Source organism: Lynx canadensis, chromosome A2, assembly GCF_007474595.2.
Source record: "Lynx canadensis isolate LIC74 chromosome A2, mLynCan4.pri.v2, whole genome shotgun sequence".
Taxonomy (NCBI): Eukaryota; Metazoa; Chordata; class Mammalia; order Carnivora; family Felidae; genus Lynx; species Lynx canadensis.
This window is the reverse complement of record NC_044304.2, coordinates 167,413,538-167,425,852: the sequence shown is the minus strand read 5'-3', so window position 1 is coordinate 167,425,852 and position 12,315 is coordinate 167,413,538. Positions and strand designations below refer to the sequence as shown.

General features: G+C 50.6%; 1 protein-coding gene and 1 long non-coding RNA gene across 5 annotated transcripts in view; one reads left to right on the top strand and one right to left on the bottom strand.

Annotated features, from left to right (window-relative positions):
- The window catches only part of UBE3C (ubiquitin protein ligase E3C), a 119,271-nt gene extending 114,540 nt beyond the window's left edge, over positions 1 to 4,731 (bottom strand). For all 3 annotated transcript variants that reach the window (XM_030308904.1, XM_030308905.1, XM_030308906.1), the window contains exon 1: positions 4,292 to 4,731. In XM_030308904.1, the coding sequence (XP_030164764.1) occupies positions 4,292 to 4,357 (66 nt within the window). In that variant the 5' untranslated portion in view covers positions 4,358 to 4,731. The remainder of the gene's footprint in view (positions 1 to 4,291) is intronic.
- A 197-nt stretch (positions 4,732 to 4,928) lies between these two features.
- Positions 4,929 to 12,315, top strand: part of LOC115509434 — a 36,785-nt gene continuing 29,398 nt past the window's right edge. For both annotated transcript variants that reach the window (XR_003967341.1, XR_003967340.1), the window contains exons 1-4: positions 4,929 to 4,993; positions 5,835 to 5,957; positions 7,914 to 8,135; positions 9,518 to 9,610. This is a non-coding gene — a long non-coding RNA (uncharacterized LOC115509434). The remainder of the gene's footprint in view (positions 4,994 to 5,834; positions 5,958 to 7,913; positions 8,136 to 9,517; positions 9,611 to 12,315) is intronic.

Sequence of the window (12,315 nt, the reverse complement as noted above, 5' to 3'; positions counted from 1 at the left end):
GAGTCATCTATCTGCCGGTAACTACCAAATCTGCATGTCTGGCCCAGATTTCTCCCTCATTTCACACAGGTACAATCAACAGCCTGTTCCACATCTCCGTCTACGTCCATAGGAACCTAGACATTCCATTTAACAACCACTCCCCTCTTGGAGAATCCACACCCTACAACTCACACATCCATACTGCTCTATGTGGACCAGAGACCCCAACCTCATCCCAGACTCAGCTCATCAGGCGGAAAGCTGACTCAGACCAATCAGATTTCCTCTCCTGAGGAATGCAATTGAGATCCAACTGCCCCAGCTGGACACCTAAACTAGGAAATCATACACTGCTGAGATCATGTGCAAGAAAAAGGGAGAAAGCCAGTGGGCAGGGAGGCAAGAATGAAGGAGACAGCACAGCTCGGGGAGAAAAACCGAGTAACCACCTGGGTCCTGATGACTTGGTATCTGGATTACGTCCGTCCTTACGTTCTTTGAAATAGCATCATATTCCTCCCATAAATTTTTCCCCCTACTAAGCTATTTTCAACGGATTTCTATACTTGTGATTAAATGGCTCCTAAAATATTCTTTTATGCACTCCAAGAAAGGGAAAAAATACTGCGCTAACTAGGTCATGCCACCAAGATGTATCCTGACTTCAGAAATACTAAAAATCAGGAAACTGTGTGACTTAGAATCAGTGGAATCCAGTATACACTTACTCCATGTATCCCCTTCCACCCACCAACCCTAATTCTATCCATCCTTCAAGACTAAGCCCCAACCAACTCTACCTCTTCCTGGACCAGCCCCAACAGAATTCTTGAATGTAATAATAATATTACTTCAATAGTTACAGTAACAATAGTTATTTAGCTTTTTTGTTGTTGTTTACTTTTGAGAGAGAGAGAGAGAGAGGGAGACAGAGAGAGAAGGAGTGCGAATGGGGGAGGGGCAGAGAGGAGGAGACAGAATCGGAAGCAGGCTCCAGATTCTGAGCTGTCAGCATGGAGCCCGATGCGGGGCTTGAACCCACGAGCCGCGAGATCATGACCTGAGCCAAAGTCGGACACCCAACCGACTGACCACCCAGGCGCCCTCAATAGTTATTTAACTTCTAACTAAGTCTTGTCTCTCCAACAAGATTATAAGGAGGGCATGGACTTTTCCTTATGATGTTTCATATGCTACACAGAGCCTTTACAAATAACCACTAAAATACTCATTTAATTTGGGGAAAAAAAGATGTATTTAAAAGGTGGCCATATTCAGTTTTCTACCCAGCCCAAGAAAGGAGAAACAATTACGAATAATTTAATACATGAAGGAAAGACCATTATAACCTTTTGCTTTTTAAATGAGGGGAAAGAATTGTATCATAGCCAAAGAAAATTAAGGAAAATATGCATTTGTACCTGCTCAACAGAATTAGTTGCGAGGAAACAAAATTAAAGCTACAATGAAACTACATCGCCACCAGAATTGCCAAAATTAAAAGGACTAACGATAATGAATGTTGACAAGGAAGTAAGGCCACCGGCCCCCTCCACACACTGCAGGTGTGTGCACTAGAGCAAAGCCTAAGTGTGTGCAGAACCCAGCACGAGTGTAAGTGCACACCTGACATTACACACACCCATAAGTACAGAATGCATCAACTATAGTGTGGAGGAACGCAGAGAAATGCGGACCCAAAGAAGCCAAATCCGGAAAACGGGAACAAACCGGATGTGACTCCACTCACACCAAGTTCAGCAGGCAAAACTCACCTACAGTAACAGAGATCAAACAGCAATTATCTTTGGGAGAAGGGATACTGACTGGAAGGGGGCAGGAGGGAGCCTACGGAATGCTGGGAATGTTATGTGATGGGGGTGGGGTGGTCACAAGGGTGCAGCGGACCACAGACATCCTTCAAGCGGCACCTGCTGTTGACTCCCCCCCCATCCCCCAGCCGCCATGTGTTAGCCACCGCTGGCTCCTAAAGGCTACCCTCAGGGTGACTGCCCTCAGTAGAGGGGCCCAGTGTCACACTCCCACCCTCACGCCAAGAGCGGCCTGCAGCCAACGACCAACTCATACGGGAGGGTGACAGAATTCCAGGTCCCTTCACTCAAGAAGGGGGCAGCCCCGTGATGCCAGCCAAGCTCCTGAGTTCCCCGTGGGGCTGAGACAGGCTCCAAGGAAGAAGACCCTTTCCCCTGCCCTCTCCTTCTCCCGCCTCCGTTTCACCTGCAGCGAGGTCACCTCCTCAAGCTCTTCTAGGGACATGACCTAAGACACATACATTGGATGTCTAATCTGCACCCCAATCAAAAAGAAAACGGTTCTGCACAGCTAAAAAGCAGGATATGCAGCCTCCCCCGAGACCGTGACTGCTAGATGAGCACTTTCCTCGGGCTGGAGCTGTGCTCATAGTTGAGAAGACGGGGTCGGGGCACTGGCAGAGCATGCGGGGGCACTCCTGTCTGTAAGAGAAATCAGGAGCCCCTGTGGAGAAGTGACATGGGTTGTGAGGTGGTGACCTGCCACCAGCTCGCTGGGCACGTACAACCAGCCATGTGCTCTCCACCTCGCCTGTACGCCAGATCTGGTCCGGAGGTGCTCCGAGGCCTCTTCTACCCTCCTCCATCTCACCTGTAATCTCCATGAATACCCAAGCCACGGAAGGTCACCCCTGCCCACCCTGCCACACGTACACAGTACCCAGCTCGAACACCTAGTCCTGCAGCCAGCTACCCTCAACCAATCACGGTCATGCACAACTCAAAGCCTGAAAATCATCAGCACGCTTCTCTACCAACTCCCTACTGGGTTCCCTTCCTCTATCCTAGGAGGCCATCATACACACCCCTAAAGCACAATTTTATTTACATGTTTTTGAAATCTTTTTTAAAGTTTATTTTTGAGAGAGAGAAAGAGAGCCAGCTGGGGGTGGGGGGGTGGGGGGGGGGGAAGGAGAGGGATGGAGACACAGAATCTGAAGCAGCTCCAGGCTCAGAGCTGTCAGCACACAGCCCAACACGGGGCTCGAACTCACGAACCACGAGATCATGACCTGAGCCGAAGTCGGATGCTTAACCGACTGAGCCCCCGAGGTGCCCCTCCCAGAGCACAATTTTAAAGGGATGTTCCGACTTGGAGTATGCACTTAGGATTATGTGACAACTCAGCTATTTATTTAAGTGTAACGTACAGAATATACTCAACAAACAAAAACAATACGCAAAGCATTTAAAAGACATTTTAGGGGCATCTGAGTGGCCCCGTTGTCAAGCGTCCTACTCTTGCTTTCGGCTCAGGTCATGATCTCATGGTTGGGGAGATCAAGCCCCGTGCTGGGGTCTGTGCTGACAGCGCAGGTGCTTGGGGTTCTCTCTCTCTGACCCTCCCCAGCGCTCTCTCTCTCTCTCTCTCCCCCTCTCTCAAATAAACATTAAAAACTATTTTAAAATAAGTAAATAAAATAAAAAATAAAGTAAAAGACGTTTAAAAAATTCTTCAGTAAATAATCAACTAATTCGATTCACTTAAACTTTTCAAACACTTCAAGCACGGGGGCCAGATTTTTATTTCGAACCTTTAAAACCTAAGCAGGCGGAAAAGGGACCCATGAACCGGCACAGAGGAGAAATGGTGAAAAACAAGGGAATGAAACAGCACTGGCACCTATCTGTTGGCAGTTCCGCTGAACCAATAGCCGCAGGTCATCAGAGAGGGCAGCAGGATGGCCGGAGCCTGCTCCCCCTCACTCTAAACAATTGTAAGAATAATGGTATGACCAACGGTCCCAGAGTGTCCCCGCACTCCTTCCAGAAAGCTGGTGAAGAATAATCCACACAGCCTCGGATCCAAACACGTGGCCGGCGAGGAGTTGCGCCTTGGATTTCAGAGGTTGTTGACATTAACAGACACATCCTGGCCACTTCCTACAACAGAAACCACCCCTTAGGTGGTGGATTCTAAAAGCAACCGCTACCAGAAGTCAAGGGTGAGAGTAGCGAGAGCTCATCTTAAACAGAAACATTATGTCCTTTGCCCGAGTTCTGTCACCACCGGGATTCAAAGGGTTGTCCGCCTTCAGCATCCTTGCAGTGTCTGGAACCTAAGGAGCGCAGATCACCGGCGATTCCCGTCTACAAAGCCCTTTCCCTCATCAGACCTGCTTTAGCGCATCAGAAGCAGGTGGCCGCGCAGCGGGCCGGCCCCGCGGCCCCCCGCCCGCCTCCGGGGGCCCGGATCCCCGACGCAGGCCGCCCGCCCGGAGGGCCCGAGACGCCGCAGACACACAGGCCGCTCTTACCTTCCTACTGGCGCCTCCGAGGGACACCTTGGGCCTCGTTTTGAAATCCCCTTCAAAACTAAACATCTTTACAGCTTATCCCATCTGGGAGGAGCCCCCGACCCTGAGAGCTGCGGGGCGGGCGGGGCGGGCTCCCGCGGGGGAGGGGCCTCTTACGGGGAGGGGTCTCCGAGGGGAGGGGTCTCCCGCGGGGAGGGGTCTCCTGAGAGGAGGGGTCGCCTGCGGGGAGGACTACGCCGCAGCGGGGAGCGACCCCGAGCCCGCCCTGGGGGCTCTGCCCGCCCGGCCTGCCCTCGGGTGGGGGAGGCGGCGACACTGGGGGGGCGGCTCCTCCTCACCTCCCCCCTCATCCACGCCTCCCCACTGCTCCGGCCGAGGCCGAGGGCGCCGGCAGGGCCGCAGACCCCGCACTTGCACCGGGAGCAGCCGCCGGGAGGAAAGATGGCCGCCGGCCGGGGCTGGCGTGCGCGGTCCCGCCTGCGCGCGCGCGCCCGACGCCGACGCCCTCCACCCCGCGGCCCGCCGGCGTGCGCGCGCCCGCTATCGACGCCGCGGCGCTCCCCGGTCCCCGCCAGCGTGCGCGCGCCCGCCGCCGACGCCGCGGCGCTCTCCGGAGCCGGGCAGCGTGCGCGCTCCCGTCGCCGGCGCGCTGAAGCGTGGGAAGGTGCCGCGGTGACCTGGCTCTGCGGCCGGGGCGCGTAGGTGAGGGGCGGGGCCGGGGGCGGGGAGGGGCGGTGGGGGCCGGGGCCGCGCGAGAGGAGCTGAGGGGTCCCACGCCGCGAGCGCTCCCAGGACAGGTGCGGGGGACCGGTAGGTGCCCGCACCCCGCGGCTGAACTCGGGGGTGGCTTGTGCGCCTTGCCGGGAAGCGGGCTGGTGGCTTTCGGTCTGAGGCCGGACTTGACCGATGTGACACCGAGAGAAACGGCCTCATTAGATACTTAATGCCCGCGCAGCGTGCACACATTTCAGGTTGTGACCAAGGTCACGCGTGTCCTTCATACGCATACGTGCAAGTACATGTCCCGTACGTGCCGTGTCCACACGTACGTACACATACACCTGTCACATTCGCAAATGTATGTACACATACTTATACGTAAATCGAATCCTATACACACGACTGAAACCTAAAATCTACAAGCCAGTGGTTATCATTACTGTGTGGAATGTGGATCTTTTTTTTTTTTAACGCTGGCCACAAAGCACTAACTACGTTTCTCCACACGCTAATGGGCTTCGATAGCAGTTTGAAAAATCCTGCCACACGCGCACACACTGTATCAATGAGGTCACAATATAGTGTGTGTTTTTATTCTAAGTTAGGAGCGTTAAAAGCCACCGGAAGAATGTTCACTCTACCACTTACTGTGATATGTCAAGAGATCCTTGATTCATCAAAAATATTCTTTTACCAAATTTGAAATTTTACAGACTTTGTAAATAAAACATGCTTTTTTTTGTTGTTGTTGACCTGTCAGAGGAGAAAAAATTAAAACTATTGGTGATATCAGTATGTACCCTCATTAAGTGTGTCTTCCCAGAGTTCTCAGGTTTGGCCTCAGATAAATTCTTCCAAGGTCTAGACCAAGAGTGAGGAGCAGACGAGCCCAACCGATGTGAACACCAAGCCTGGTTGTCCAGTGTCATCTTCGCTGGGAATTAAGGTGTGTGGCCTCCACCTGCTGGGTGTTTTTCATATTTTCTAGTTGGCTGAGAACGTGGGCACGGAAGAGGGTGCTCTTTAACAAAACCCCGCGTTGCCGTTCCTCATTTGGTCTTACCTTCCACCTACCACTGGTGGCGGGAACACCGCGGTTTGTCAGGTGGCCCATCGTGCGAGCCAACTACTTCGCCTGGCGCTCCGCTGGAGAATTAGTCATCCGCCCCACGCTGGAGGGAGGGAAACACAGCTTAGCAGGATGTGATTCCTCTGAAAGATTTTCAAGGATTTTTAGATTTTTTTTTTTTTTTTTTTTTAGAGAGAGAAAATCCCAGGCAGGCTCCACACTCCGCGCAGAGCCCGACACAGGGCTCAATCCCACGATGCCGGGATCATGACCTGAGCCAAAATCAAGAGTCAGATGCTCAACACACCGGGCCACCCAGGCACCCCTGAAACATTTCTTAAAAATACTTAAAAAAATTTTTTTTAATGTTTATTTATTTTTGACAGAGAAAGAGAGCGTGAGCGAGGGAGGGGCAGAGAGAGGGGGAGACACAGGATCCACACCAGGCTCCGGGCTCCGAGCTGCCGACGCAGAGCCCGACGCGGGGCTCGAACTCACAGACCACGAGATCATGACCTGAGCCGAAGCCGGGTGCTCAACCGACTGAGCCACCCAGGTGCCCCCAAAATACTTTTTAAGTAGAAAATTTCAAGCCTACTGCAGAGTATAAAATGGTATAATCAGTTCTTGTTACCCATCAGCTAGCTTCAGTGATCGTCACCTTATGGCCACTTGTGTGACTCAGGCCTCATCCATTAACCATTCTCCCCATTATTGTGAAGCAAACTCCAGGCATCATTTCATCTGTAAATATGTCAGTATGTATCTCTTAAAAAGGGGGGGGTAAGACATCGTTATATCATTATCACCCTACAAAAATTAACAATAGTTTTCAAGGGTAAACTGGACTGTGAAAGGTTCCCCACCGTGTGTGCGGATCCTGAAACCTGACGCCTGAGACAACGTGATTCGGGTCCCCTTCGTGAACGGTCCTACTTTCTGTGCTAGGCTGCACCTCCTCGAGAGCTAAGGAGCCAGTTAGCTCACTTGGGGGCCTAGTGTAGTGCTGTATAATAGGCTCCCAAATATTTGTACATTAAAATTGATGATCACCAAAAGGCAATGGAAAAAGGTAGGTTAAAATCACGTAACTGTTACACAGCTAACGTGCAAAATACTGACAACACCGGATGCTGGCAGGGAGGTGGAGAAGCCCAACCTCCCATATGGAAAGTGTTACAGGCATTCTAGGAAAGAGTTCGGTCGTTGCTTTTTTATTTTATTGATTTGTTTGTTTGTTTAATTTATTTATTTTTTTTAAATTTTTTTTTTCAACGTTTATTTATTTTTTTTGGGACAGAGAGAGACAGAGCATGAACGGGGGAGGGGCAGAGAGGGAGACACAGAATCAGAAACAGGCTCCAGGCTCCAAGCCATCAGCCCAGAGCCCGACGCTGGGCTCGAACTCACGGACCGCGAGATCGTGACCTGGCTGAAGTCGGACGCTTAACCGACTGCGCCACCCAGGCGCCCCTGTTTAATTTATTTTTTAAACTTAGAGAGAGTGCAAGTGGGGGACAGTGGCAGAGAGAAAGAGAAAGAAAGAGAGTCTCAAGCAGACTCCATGCCCAGCGTAGAGCCCAACCAGGGCTCGATCTCATGACCATGAGATCATGACCTGAGCCAAAATCAAGAGCGGGTCACTCAACCTGCTGAGCCACCCGGGCACCTCGATCATTTCTTTTTAAAAAAAAAAAAAAAAAAAAGAAAATGCTTACTGTACACACCCAGCACTTGCCTTCCTGCACATTTATCCCAGGAAATCAAAATTTATGTCCGCGTAACATTTATACATAAATGTTCACGTCAGCTTTTTCTATCAACCAAATCCAGAAACAACTAAAATATCCTCCAAAGGGTGGTGGTCAAACCACGTGTGGCGCGTCTACACCCCGGATGTGACTCAGCAGCGATGAAAGAAGCCACTGACTCACAGGGCACCGGTGCTCTCGGGATGATGCTGGATGGAAAGGCCACTCCCAGAGATCACATGCAGAAAGGATGATTCCATCTGTTTGGCAAAATGACAAAATCGTGGAGCCAGACAGAGACTAGGTTAGTAGTCGTGAGGGTTGGGGATGGAAAGGTGAGGAGGGTGGGACTACACGGGGACAGCAGGAGGGAGTCTCTGTGGTGGCAGATGGGCTCTGTGTCTTGGTCAGTGCTGGTCACATGAATCCACGTGGGATAAGATGACACAGAGCCATGAGCACACAGCACACCAGTGTCAGCAGCCTCTTGGTTTGGACATTGTCCTGTAATTAGGTAAGATACAAGCATGATGGGAAATTGGGTAAAGGGTGTAGAGGACATCTCTGTACTATTTTTGCGACTTCTTGTGAATCTGTATCTCAAAATAGAATTCTTTTTTTTTTAATTTTTTTTTAACGTTTATTTATTTTTGAGACAGAGAAAGACAGAGCATGAATGGGGGAGGGTCAGAGAGAGAGGGAGACACAGAATCCGAAACAGGCTGCAGGCTCCAAGCCGTCAGCACAGAGCCCGACGCGGGGCTCGAACTCACGGACCGCGAGATCACGACCTGAGCCGAAGCCTGACGCTCAACCGACTGAGCCACCCAGGCGCCCCTCAAAATAGAATTCTGAAATATGGCGGAAAACAATAAAACTCTTGAATGACAAACAACGATCAGCGAGGTTTTCCGGTGTTTGAAAAAGCCCCGGGCGTTTTATACTCCATCGGAAGATACGTATTCCTCCCAATTTCTGCTTTCTTCTATTCTCCTCCACATGAATCTAACGTAGCATACGTGATATATTTTCAAGCTATTGTTTTTGTAGGCTTATGAGGCCCTTTGCAGTTTTTCTGAAGATCCTAGTGGAAAATCACACGTTGTTTCAGAAGCTCTTCTGCAGCCTGCAGAAGGAGAGAAAGAAAGACCTCCTCCACCAGGAAGCCACTGGGAGCTTTCTCCCCTCGCGCACACTTTCCTGTCTCGATTACCTCACAATTCAAATGTTTGGTGCCCATCGGTTTTCTTTTCATTGTAAGGATTTATTATTTAGAATAGTCACACGTTAGTTATTTAAGAAAATCAAAACAGCGCCAACGTAAGCAGAGGAACAAGTGAAACTTTCCATCTGCCCCACACTGTCCTGCTCCTACCTCTGAGACACTCCATCTGGCTTAGTTTCCTGTCACTGCTCTAACAAACTACCAAAGACTCAGTGGCCTAAACAACACAAATTTATTACCTCACCGTCCTGGAAGTCAGAAGTCTCGCTGGGCCAAAATCAAAGTGTCTACAGGGCTGGTTCCTTCTGGAGGCTCCAGGGGAGAATCCATTTACCTGCCTTTTCTGGCTCCCCAGGGTGCCCACACCCTTGGCTGGTGCCCCCGTCCAGCAAGCCCATCACCCTGACCTCTGCTCTGTCCTCTCATCTCCTCTGGCTGACCGTCCTCCCTCCCTCTCTAAGGACGCCGGTGATTACGCTGGGCCACTCGGATAATCCAGGATACTCCCCCCGTCTCGAGATCTCTAACCACACCTGCAAAGTCACTTTTGCCAGGTAAGGTAACATATTCACAGGTTCTTGGGATTAGGACGTGGACACCTTTGCGGGGAGGGCCACTAATCCGTGTGCCACACTGTGTAGCATTGTTCTGTTTTTGAAAGAGATCATATTACCCCCTCAGCCCCCAACAGCTTTGTTTTTGTTTTTGTTTTTTTGTTTTGGTACCAAAATGCAGCACGGACATCTTCCATGGCAGTACTTAGAAATCTGCCACATCAGTTGTATTGGCTACTTAGGGTTTCGTTGTTTGGATGGACCATAATTTATCAGCTGTCTCCCTACTATTTGATGCCAAGGTCGATGCCATTTTGTTGTTACAGGTTCTGCTGCAAGAGCATTCTCACACACAGGGATGAGTTCTTTCTGTGATATGGTGTGGCTGAGTTACAGGTCAGCAGGCTTACGTCCGATAGGGTCAGTTCCTTGCTGTCCCCAGAGGATATCCGCCCTTTCCTTTGGGGTCATCCTGGGGCTGCCGAGCCACATAGATGTTGGCCCCAGAGACTCTGGAATGGGTCCAAGGAGAGCATTCATTAACACCAAAGGCATTGTGCACCCAAGGCAGAAAATTCACTCCTTTCTCCGTTTACCGTTCCAAATAACGTCCAACCACATTGTCCGTAGAATTAACCAGAACTCATGCAATGAAGTGATCACATCAAGATTTTCCACTAACAAAATACGAAAAGATTCCAGCAAATAAAACTAGAAAGAAATACACAGAAAATTTTGTTGAGGTGGGGCGCCTGGGTGGCTCAGTTGGTTAAACATCTGACTCTTGATTTCGGCTCAGGTCATGATCTCCGGGTTCATGAGTTCAAGCCCTGCGTTGGGCTCTGTGCCGACAACGCAGAGCCTACTGGGTATTCTCTCTCTCCCTCTCTCTGCCTCTCCCCAGCTTGCATGAGCATGTGTGGTGCATGCCCTCTCTCTCTCTCTCTCTCAAATAAATAAACTAAAAAAAAAAAAGAAAAGAAAATCTTGTTGCAGAAGTAGAGATGGTCAGTAACTTCCCAGATACTGGCAACATTTCTCAGCCTGCATGGTCTCCCCTGGGGTGCTTCCTTAGCCGTTATTCTTTTCTTTTTTCAAAAAAAATTTAATGTGTATTCACCTTTGAGAGACAGAGAGACAGAGCACAAGCAGGGTTGGTGCGGAGAGAGAGGGGGACACGGAATCCAAAGCAGGTCCCAGACTGTCAGCACAGAGCCCGACGCGGGGCCTGGACTCAGGAACCGTGAGATCACGACCTCGGCTGAAGTCAGAAGCTCAACCGACTGAGCCACCCAGGCTCCCCCTTAGGTATCATTCTTTAACATGTAGATATATATACTCTCTGTGCACATCATGATTTGAATGATAAATTTCTCAGGAAAAGCTTCGTTGTCGTACGTCAGGCTGCTGTAACAGATACCACAGACTGCGTGGCTTCCGAACCACAGAACTTTGTTTCTCGTGGTTCTGGAGGATGGATGCCCAGCCAGTTTGATGTCTGATAAGAACTGCTTCCTGGTTCACGGATGGCACCTTCTCTTGCTCCCCCAAAGCAGGAGGGTGAGGGACTCTGTGGTGTCCCCTTTCTGAGGGCACTAATCCTATCAATGAGGTTTCAGCTGTCCTGACTTAATCACCCCCAAAGGCTTAACAGCGAGGGTTGGATATCAACATATGAATTGTGCTGGGGGGGGGGGGGCGGGGCAGTCCTGGACATTAATGGCAACAATAAAATGCCCTACATTTGAATATACACTCCCCTTCCATTATATTCTAGGGGAAGTAAAGTCCAAAAATTAAATTGCTTTGCAAGAGTAAAGTCCAAAGAAATTAAAGTATGCAAAAACTGACAGAAAATGCCCGTGGTTAGCAGCAGAACATGCGTTTTTCTCTGGTGCGTGTGGAACATTCTCTGGACAGGCCATTTGCTAGCCATAAACATAATCTTGGTACATTCAGAAGGACAGAAATCATTCAAAATGTGTTCTCTGGCCACAGTGGAATGACATTAGAAATCCTTAACAGAGAAGGGGCGCCTGGTGGGCTCAGTCAGTTGGGCAGCCAACTTCGGCTCAGGTCATGATCTCGCGGTTCACGGGTCCGAGCCCCGCGTCGGGCTCTGTGCTGACAGCTCAGGGCCCGGAGCCTGCTTTGGATTCTATGTCTCCCTCTCTCTCTGCACCTCCCCTGCTCACACTGTCTCTCTCTGTCTCTCAAAAATAAACGTTAAAAAAAGAAATCTTCGGCAGGGAAAATTTGGGAAAGCCACATATGTGGAACTTCAACAACACATTCTAAGTGGCTCCTGGCTCAGAGAAGTCAGAAGGGGAACCAGAAGGCCTGTGGGGATGAAAGAAAATCCAGAGTGTGCAGGGGACCACCGCAGGGGTGGATGGCATTGCCCACGCAGGTAGCTTAAGGTTTTAGGTTCGCAAACACGGGCCTCCTCTCTGCCGGCCTTCTGGAATCCGTGCCCAGTGTGCTCAGTTCCCATGGAGACCAGAACTGTGCCCTTTGTCTGCACCTCCAGAGGAATGGGAGTTTGACCTGGGCCCGCTCTCCCTTTCGGAAAGCAGCACTCAGGACACAGGCCTCTTGCAAACGTCACAAATCTGTGGCGGGGCCGGCCTGACTCGGGTGGTCTTTCTCTCCCGTCCCTTGTCTCTCTCCGCCTGAGCCGCGTCTCCTGCACCCGTGTCCCTGAG